The sequence below is a fragment of the Sinocyclocheilus anshuiensis genome, unplaced genomic scaffold (assembly GCF_001515605.1).
Source record: "Sinocyclocheilus anshuiensis isolate Anshui unplaced genomic scaffold, SAMN03320099.WGS_v1.1 scaffold2862, whole genome shotgun sequence".
Classification (NCBI taxonomy): Eukaryota; Metazoa; Chordata; class Actinopteri; order Cypriniformes; family Cyprinidae; genus Sinocyclocheilus; species Sinocyclocheilus anshuiensis.
The window spans coordinates 96,787-107,579 of record NW_015542617.1 but is presented as its reverse complement, the minus strand read 5'-3'; the positions used below and the strand labels follow the sequence as shown (position 1 = coordinate 107,579).

General features: G+C 31.7%; 1 protein-coding gene across 1 annotated transcript in view; it reads right to left on the bottom strand.

Annotated features, from left to right (window-relative positions):
* The window catches only part of LOC107694496 (protein bicaudal C homolog 1-B-like), a 24,979-nt gene that overhangs the window by 5,548 nt on the left and 8,638 nt on the right, over positions 1–10,793 (bottom strand). Inside the window, exons 7-15 of the mRNA XM_016494203.1 lie at positions 10,127–10,321; positions 9,794–10,057; positions 7,648–7,779; positions 6,096–6,309; positions 5,863–5,996; positions 4,762–4,931; positions 4,536–4,626; positions 4,308–4,347; positions 1,290–1,438 (exon numbers count right to left, since the gene is read on the bottom strand). Of these exons, the coding sequence (XP_016349689.1) occupies positions 1,290–1,438; positions 4,308–4,347; positions 4,536–4,626; positions 4,762–4,931; positions 5,863–5,996; positions 6,096–6,309; positions 7,648–7,779; positions 9,794–10,057; positions 10,127–10,321 (1,389 nt within the window). The remainder of the gene's footprint in view (positions 1–1,289; positions 1,439–4,307; positions 4,348–4,535; positions 4,627–4,761; positions 4,932–5,862; positions 5,997–6,095; positions 6,310–7,647; positions 7,780–9,793; positions 10,058–10,126; positions 10,322–10,793) is intronic.

Genomic DNA, 10,793 nt, shown 5'->3' with positions numbered 1-10,793 from the left:
ATGTGTGCGTGTGTGTGTGTGTGTGTGTGTGTGTGTGTGTGTGTGTACAGACTCACTGTATTCCACTGATCAGAAATTAATCTTTTCATATACCCATCACACACTCACACAGGTGGGTAATTGTGCAGTCTGTCATTTAGTCCAAACACACACACACACTTGCGTTTAATATGTTTACACTCAGGAAATTTGAAGTTACTCGTGTAAACGTAACTTTGATGAACTTCATTCCGTTATTGCTACGCAAAGCTAAGATTACTGTTCAAAAGTTTGTGGTCGGTAACATTTTTAAATGTTTTTGAAAGAAGTCTCTGAAACTTTTGTCATAATTTACTCATGTTATTTCAAACCTGTATGACTTTATGTCTGCTGTGGAACAAAAAGCAGATGTTTTGCTGCTCTTTTCTACGTTAGAAGGAGAAAATCCCAAAAGAAAAAAAATGAAATAATTAAGATTTTCAATGTTTCTGAAAGAAGTCTCTTCTGCTCACCAAGGCTGCATTTATTTAATCAAAAAGTGGAAATTGTGAAATATTATTACAATTTAAAATGTGTTTTTATGTGAATATATTGTAAAATGTAATTTATTCCTGTGATCAAAGCTGAATTTTCAGCATCATTACTCCAGTCTTCAGTGTCACATGATCCTTCAGAAATCATTCTGATATGCTGATCTGCTGCTCAAGAAACATTTCTGATTATTATTAGTGTTGAAAACAGTTGTGCTGCTTCATATTTGTTGTGGAAACTCTGAAACATTTTATTTTTTAAGATTCCTTGATGAAAATTTGAAAGAACAGCATTTATTTGAAACAGAAATCTTTTGTAACATTATAAATGTCTTTACTGTCACTTTTAATCAAAACACAAATAAACAAACCAAAAATTGGTGTATATGGTATATTCTTTGTCAAAACAACTTTTACATGACAGGAAGAAAATGTGAGTGGTGTTTCTTGGTGCAAAACTCACTGCTGTGATGCTACATGCTGAACTTTGATACTGAGTTTTGAAAAGCCAAATTAGCTTTGTATAGAAACAAAAGTTTATAATATGTCCTCATTTAGAAAGCTAAAAGTCTTCCTCCCACCAGCTACGGTCAAAGCACCTAGTTGTTCTTTCATAACGTGGCATAAAGTGACTTTCCAGATCCTTCACCCTCTCTGATCCCCTCTGGTGGAATGAGCGAACATTGTTGGCTCTTTAACAAATTGCTTATGCTCCTAAATTAGTTTGGATTAATGTGGCTGCTAAATGCATAAATGTGAATTAAATATTGATGTGTGTACCTGCTGGTTGTGGTAGGGTCTGTAGCAGCGGCGGCTCACGGCTCTCAGCTCTTTCACAGCATCAGTGGGCATCGATTTGGAGAAGCCCAAGCCACTCCAGGTGTCTGTAGGGGTTCGAACCTTAGTCACCACGGGCTTCTGCTGCATGGCTATCACACACACACAGGTTTTCACAGATTAAATCACAGGCATTTTGAAACCCACACAAAATCGTGAATGCCTGGAAACATTACACGCTCAGAACCGCATCCAGATTTACACTGGCATACAACAGCAGCTCTAATTGATGTGTGTGTGTGTGTGTGTGTGTGTGTGAATCCCCCTGCATTATTAAACACCTGCCACCTAATTAAGCAACTTAATCAAAAGCAGTCATGCAGAAGAATGTGCTGCTACCTTTACACATATCTCTCTCTCTCTCTCTGTGTGTGTGTGAGAATGAAGTGGTTTGAATGGGAGTTTATTTAAAAGTCACTGTATCAGTTTCTGGAGTGTGTAGCAGGGTTATCATTAACTAAAACTAAAATTAAAAACCAAGACAATTTTAGATAAAATAAACATTAAAATGTTAACCTAAATGAAAATATTAAATTTAACTTATTTAATTTCAATTAGCTGGCAAAGCATCATTTCTCATTTTTTAGTTTAACTTGAAGTGCTAAAATAACTAAAATGTAAATAAAAATTAATAAGAAATATAAAGACATTATAAACTAATAACAAAATTGACAAAATACACAACAAAATTACTAAAAATTAACTAAAATTAAAAAATAGGACAATCTTATATCTGAAGCATGTTTCTTTTTTTTCTTATTCAATAACAAAAAAAACAACAAAACAAGTACACTTATAATGTATAAATGCTTTACAAATTTAAATAATATTTTATATATTTTAATATACATATATTAATTTTTAATAACATTATATATTAATAAAATTAATTTTATATAATATTTGTATATAGTTTTATATATGTATAATTATATTATTTTAAAATATTTTTTCTATTAGAAAAATATATATCACACACACATACATACATACATACAGCACTCTCTCATACTGGTCACTGGAAGTTCAACATGGCACCTCATGGCAAAGAACTGAAAAAAAGAATTGTTTCTCTACATAAAGATGGCGTAGGCTATAAGACTGCCAAGACCCTCAAACTGAGCTGCAGCACGTTGGCGAACTCCATGCCCAAGAGGGTTACAGGCAGTGCTGGAAAATAATGGTGGGCGCACAAAATATTGACACTTTGGGCCCAATTTGGACATTTTCACTTAGGGGTGTACTCACTTTTGTGGCCAGCGGTTTAGACATTAATGGCTGTGTGTTGAGTTATTTTGAGGGGACAGCAAATTTACACTGTTATACAAGCTGTACACTCACTACTTTACATTGTAGCAAAGTGTCATTTCTTCAGTGTTGTCACATGAAAAAATATAATAAAATATTGACAAAAATGTGAGGGGTGTACTCACTTCTGTGAGATACTGTATATATATATAGATATAAATATATATATAAAACAAAGATGGTTGAAGTATGTTTTACAAGGAATTACCATTTCGGTTTTTCTACTTCATCTCACTAAATCTCATGTTTAATTTAATTAGTTATTTGTCGTTTCTTAGTCATTTTTGGTGAAATTCACTAGCAATTTCTAAGTGAAAACTGATTTAAAGTAAATCCTACACCCAATTTTCTTATAGTGTAATTCACTTTATAGTAGAATTAAAGTACAAATATTCCTTGTATCTCAATTAACAAGAGGTGCAGAAGAGCTGAATGTAGTGGAGCTCGTCACACGTCTCATGTCATCTAGCCAGAATGATCTGATGTCAGGTTTCTCCGTGTGTTTTTGTGTGTGTGACTGTTCATCTGTCTGCATATTCAGTGGGTGGAGTGGCTGCACTCCATTATAAATCTGGCAGCGTGTTACTCTGAAATGGGTCCCTCTATCACCCTCTCTGGCACTGCGTAACGCTTAAATGGCTCCCCTATATCACCTCCCTGGCACACTCCAGCTCTTTAATCCATTTTGAGCTTTATACAGCATGATGAATGCCAAATAGATGGAGCCTGCGGCGGCACGAGTCCATCCAGCCATGGCCCACAATAACAATCTGAACTTAAATCACTCAACTTCAAGGCTTTTCATCGTCACATCCGATCACACAAAGAATATACTTTGATGTGAGACACTGAAAATTATGTAGAAAATCAGTCTGTCGAGCTGATCTTGATCAGTAAAACTCTGGAGTAAATATGAGATTTACAATTATTATTATTATATAACAAGTATTATTATTTATAATATAATAATAAAATAATATTAGCAGATATCAAACTGCACTAATGCTTCCTGAATGTTTTGTCCTGTGGTCCTGAATAAAAAATAACCTCAGGTTGCCAGAAGCTTCTTTTTTATAATGCATAATAAATGCACCCATGATGTACAAATACAAGTTAAATCAATATTTTTATATATTTCTATAAATTAATTTTAATATTTACTATTTTCAAAACAGTATATTATATTCATAATATACAGTACATAGGTCAAATTAAAGTATATAAAACTGAACAAATTAGAAAATATAATTCTTATATTATACTATTTAAAAATACAAATATATAAAATTACAATAAAGACAAAAACATACAGAGTATATTCTAATAATACAATAATATTTTATATAATTTTATATATTTCTAGATGACTTAGTAGTAGTAGTAGTAGTAGTAGTATTAACAAATAAAAATGTGTTTAATTATCATAAAATAAAGCCACACTGCAAAAAAACTGTTTTAAAATTTGCTTCATCATTTGTATTATATATTCTATATTATATTCTATATAAAATGTAATATATATTTTATTTTATTTTATTATACTATTTTCTGTTATATTATATTATATTATATTATATATTATATTATATTATCAAGTTATCAATCGTCTTTTCACACTAATGTTTTAAGTCCTACAATAAAAAACATACAAACCTTGAGTTGCCAGAAGCTTCTTTCTCTCATATTCATGATCCTGTTCAAATAAACAGCAAACAAAAACGGTTTCAATAAACCAGTAAGACAAAGGATTTTATTTGTGAATTGTAACTGAGAGCTAAATCTGACAAGACCTGTCTTTCTGAAAAATCATTCATACAGTAGATGCAATACATTTACAACTAGCAGTTTTCTTTTCATTTTAAAAATGTGAAAGTGATTTACCTCATTATTAGCGTCCACAGATGAGAATATTCTCAAACTACAGCGTCTGTCTCTGTTCAGATAAACACCATCCACCGCCACTCTCACTGACCTGAAACACACACACACACACACACACACACACACAGAGCTTCATTCAGTGCTGTAAATCATATTCTAGACCAGAATCCAGAGCATCGTCTGACTGTCTGTCCAAACGCTGTCTGTTCAGGACAGAGGCTTTTACCTCTCCGGTGTGAGCGGTGGCTTCGGCTCCCTCGAGGCCTCTGATTGGCTGCCTCTCCTCGATGAGACCGTCGGCTTGACGACGACCTCTCTGACCTCTGTGACCTCCGCATGTGGCGTGACGCAAGGCACCGTCTCTGCTTGTGTCGGCTGATCCTCAGTCTCTGGAATCTGATACAATTACATGATCAAAGTTTACTGTTTACAGTCAATCAATGTAAATTACTTTAGCATTTTATTAAATGGATATTTAAATAGAAGATATATAAGTAGCTTATAAGTTCGTACAATCAGCTCATCAATTATAGATTTCTATACAACTACAACTATACAACTTTCTATACACTGTTCGAGATCCTGTACTGTATATCACAATTCAATGCATTCAACGAGACTTTCCATTTCTTCCATTTGCAAAGTGTCAAAGGAACAGGAAATTACATCAACCATGATTTATTACATCTCATTTAACTCATTATTTGACTAGACTGCCAAATTGTAAGACATTTTTACACAAATCTGCATGTAAAAATGCAGAATTACCTTATTTAAAATGACAATTGTTTTAATATTGTGAAACTATTATTAGTAGTCAAGCAAATTTTTATTCTCAATTCTATTGATCATAATGAACCTGAAAATTTGAGTTTTAAACAGTTTTGTTGGTAATTCCAATTATTTATAATTCTCATTACATTTGAACAATAAATATTAATAGTAATATTAATATTTAATAATATTTTTAAGTATTATTTAAATCAGCATGAAAATTAAAAGCAGCAAATAATACACCAATGATGTATGAATACTTTACCATTTTAAATGCTATTTTATATATTTTAATATTAAAATTATTATAATAATATTTTAATAATAATTTAATAAATTAAAAATGTCATACTTTTTATAATATAATTCATTTAGATATCATTTAAGTAATTATATTTTATAAATAAAACATTCTTCCTATTATTATTTATGTATTTATTTTATTTTATTATTTATTTTACTTTATTTTAATTATGGGGTCAAACACATGTTCTAGACAGGTGATATGCATACAGTACTCTAGTATGTCCATTAATATCATGTTCATCCAAACCTTCTCTAATTTGGATTCCACTCCTTTGATTCCTATCCGTCCATCTTCTGAGGAAACAGCCAATCCGGGAGGAGGCAAGGGGCGGGGCTTCCCAGAGAGAGAGCCAATCATGGCATCAGGGGAGGGCACAGCACCTGAAGATTGACACATACACAAAACATACCATTCATTTAGCAAAACAAACAAGCATGAGTGAAACTAAAGCACATACACACACACACACACACACACACCTGTCTCAGTGAGGCGCAGCTGCTGCATTAGTACATTAATCCAGTAGCTTGTGATTCCATTATTGGCCACCAGAGGGTCCACCGGGGTCTTGGTCGTCACCTCAAACACATTCTTGGTCATCATGGAAACCTCAGTGGAGTCCAGGCCCAGCAGCAGACGTCTGGCCTCGTAAAGACTCCCGATGTTCCTCTCCAAACCTTTAACGACCACCGACTGGAAACAGACACTTTAAAGAGTTACCATTTAACACCTCACATGCAAAAAAAAAAAAAAGAATAATCATAGAAAAATAACAGTATAATAAAATATAATTATACTGTATGTGATGAGCTTAAAAAGTTACCATTTAACACTTCACATGCAAAAAAAAAAAAGTAGAATAAAATAAAATTATATGCGATGAGCTTAAAGAGTTACCATTTAACACTTCATATGCAAAAAAAGAACAGTATTATAAAATAAAATTATATATGATCAGCTTAAAGAGTTACCATTTAACACCTCATATGCCAAAAAAGAACAGGATTATAAAATAAAATTATATATGATGAGCAAAAATTAAAATCACTCAAAATATGGTTGAAAAAAATGTCAGTTGACGTTTCAGCATTGAAAAAATTGTAATGATCATGTTGTAAAAAGGTAACAATACAAAATAAATCAGAATTTAAATTTTAACAAGATCTATAAAAAATATAGTTTTGTAATTTTTTTGTAATTTCGCTTGTTTTAATTGGTGAGCAACATTCATATCACTGTAGCACGTTTAATTTACCTCAACATAAAAAATGTATAAATACTTTATACATTTAAACAAGTATCTATAATTGGTTTAATATTAGATTAATAAAATAGTATATGTTTGAATATTGTTTATGCATTTGTATATGATATCAGTTATAATTATTATAGTCTTTCATTTTCTATGAGCAAAATATTATATTTGACATATTATGCATTTTTATTTTATTTTTATTATACAATTTTACAGTGTTGGTTTTATAATTATGGGGTGAAATATGACCAAGACATGCTTTAAGTGTTGCAAAAAATGATGCAAAATCAAAATAAATTTTACCAGGCGAAAGAAAGCATTGGCACTGAACCTTGATCCATAACATCGATTCCCTTGTGAATAAATATTGAAATGTTGGCTGTGCAATAAGACTAAGTAAGTTTAAAAACTACCACACCATACTATCCAATACTACTAAACATTGTGTTTAGTGCATCTTAACTCATAGAAGAGTACATTAAAAACAGCAGTGTCTCAATGGTGTCATATTTTTGGTGAAAAATAACTATGCATGGCTTTTGCTGTAATATGACCCATACCCCATGCTCTTTGAACCAAAAAGTGAAATGATGAAACATGTGAAGGTAATGAATGCAGTGAGTTTACTGCTGTCAGTGTGAACGGCCCTAAAGATGATGACTCCGGTATCAGGAAATAAAAGTATGAAACCGTAATTGTAGTCTATGAATTTGTATGCATGCCTTTTCCCCTGAGTGTTTGGTGACAGGTGCATTGTGGGAGCTGTGCTGCAGTACCTTTGCTGTCTGCTTGACCTTGGGTTTGACGCTGATAAAAACACCCAGCTTCTGCATCATCTGAGTGAGTTTCCGAGGGTCAGACTCTCCCTCGTCCTTCAAATCAAACATCAGGCAGATGGGCAGACAGTCCTGAACGAGAAAACACACACACATCACACCAGCAGGAGACCAACACATGGATATAGTCTCATCCAGATGTGTACATTCATCGCAGAGGAAATGTACTTCATGACAAATGTCTATTGTTTATTGTATACTAAGCATACTGTACGTTGTAATCCTGTCAGAATTGTGTGTTTGTGTTCTATTTTCACATTAAATGACATTTGCTTTGATATTTCCTAATGCAATTACTTTGAGACTTTTTTAACTGGGACACACTGTACATGTTGTCTGGGGCCACAGTATATAATGACTGAATGATAGAAATGTCTTCACACACCATTAGACATGCATAAACGCTGATGTGGTGATATAGTGATTTTGTTTCGTCTACTACTGTTCAAAATGTAATTGCATTGAAAATAATAAAACTGATGAATGTGAAAGAAGCACTTTGGGAGAAATTACCTGTTAATTATAATGAGTTCAGACTGACCCAGTGTTATTTCAGTGTCTAATATATTATTATATTATATATACTATTATATAAGTAAATAAATAAATTATATATATAGTAACTCTCTCTCTATTTTAGTGCTGTCAAACGATTAATCGCAATTAATTGCATCCGAAATAAAATTTTTTGTTTACATAATATATGTGTGTATACGGTGTATATTTATTAGGTATATATAAATACAAATGTATGTCTATATTAAAGAAAAATATGTTATGTTTATATATGAAATATATTTATATATAATATAAGCTACAAGAATATGGATATATAAATTTATAAACATGTAAATATTTAAATATATATATATATATATATACTGTATGTGTGTGTATTTATATATACATAATAAATATACACAGTACACATACATATATTATGTAAACAAAAACTTTTATTTTGGATGCGATTAATCGTTTGACAGCACACACATACAGTATATATTTTGAAAATATTTACATGTACTCACATGTATATATTTATATGAATAGAATTTATATTATATACAAATGTGTTTAATATATAAGCATAACAAGATTTTTCTTAAATATGTGCATGTGTATATGTGTATATGTGCGTATTTTAGTGCTGTCAAATGATTAATCGTGATTAATCGCATCCAAAACAAACGTTTTTGTTTACATAATATATGTGTGTATACTTATTATGTTTATAAAAATATAAACAAATACAGTATATATTTTGAAATATTTACATGTATTTACATGTATATATTTATGTTCATATCATTTATATATAAATACATTTAATATATAAACATAGCATATTTTTCTTAAATATACACATGCATGTGTGTGTATTTATATATACATAATAAATATACACAATACACACACATATATTATGTTAACAAATACTTTTATTTTTGATGCGATTAATCGCGATTAATAGTTTGACAGCACTAGTATACATAATAAATATACACAGTACATGCGATTAATCATTGCCCAGCACTAAAAAAAATAATGTTTGTTATACTTTATTTCAATTAAAGTTTATTTTATTTAAATGATCATTTATTTTTTTCTATTCTATTCTGATCTATTTTTTTAGTTCTAGTTTTAGTTTATGTTAACAACACTGGATTAGCCTAAACCCTAAAAAACATTTTGCATTTATAGATTTTTTTTTTTAAACTTAACTTGTGAGTCTTTTCTTTTTCAATTTATTATTACAGTTAGTTGACAAAGCAACATTTCAAATTTTCATTTAGTTTAGCTTGAAGTAAAGAAATATACTAAAACTAACATTGAAATAAAAAAAAATTATAAAAACTACATACTGTAGACATTTTTAAAAAAATAAAATAAAAATGACAAAACAACAAAAATACTAAAAAATGTAATTAAAAAACACAAAAATAAAAACTATTTTTCAAAATATTAATAAAAACTATTGTAGAATTTTAACACTAAAATAACACTGTATCTCACTTCTTGTGACCATTATATCCCCTAACTGAGCTCACCACACACACACACACACACACACACAGGTCTGTACCATGAGCTGCTGTCGAGCGACACACACTCCGTCGGCCGTGCCCTGGATCAGCAGTGAGGGTGTGTGCTGCGGAGCGCTGAGGTCGGGCAGGATGATCTGCGTGTGCGTCTGATGCATGACGGTCAGGAAGTTGGCTCCGTTCTGACCCAACAGGAACAGGTGCTGCTGCGAGGTCACGTCCAGCTGTGTGCTCACCATCACCCCTGTTACCCCGGCCAGTGCCTCCGCGCCCAGCAGCAGCTCCATCAGGACGCAGGTGGCCTTCTGCAGAGGTCAAAGGTCAGTTATTGATGCTGCATGCGGCGCAATGTCGTGTGTTTAGGCGAGCGTCACCTTGACGGCAGCGGCGTTTCCCTGCGTTCCTCTCATGCTGCAGGTGCTGCAGTAGAGTTTGGGCTGCGTCCTGAAGCTGACGCTCACTCCGAACGCCTGAGCCACGTGCTGAATCACCGGCGAGCCCGTGTCACACACCACACCTCCCACAAGGGTCACAGGCAGGTCAAAGGTCAGCACCAGGGGCTGCAGGTCCTGCAAATCAGATTCACGTGCACACACCCGTAAAACACATATTTGAATCTAAATATATGAATCATGAATACAAAGCCATATATTTGAATATAATGAATATTTATTAGAATTAGTCACATTTTATTTTTCATAATGGTGATTCTGCTTTTCATTATTACAGTACAGTATTTAAAAAAATGTAAATCAGCATAAAAAGTAGCATGACAAATACTACCATAATGTATAAAAACTTTACAAATGTATATTTTTATATATGAATATGTAATATTATATGAATATATGAATATTGGTATTATAATTTAATATTTTATTATATGTTATATAATATTGATATGATATATTAATAGTTTATTTTAATATATGTATATTATTTATATGGTAATTATTATGTTAATTAAATATTAAAATGTGTTAAATTATCACAAAAATAATATAAAAATTGAGTAACTTAATGGTCATAAAATTTAATTGC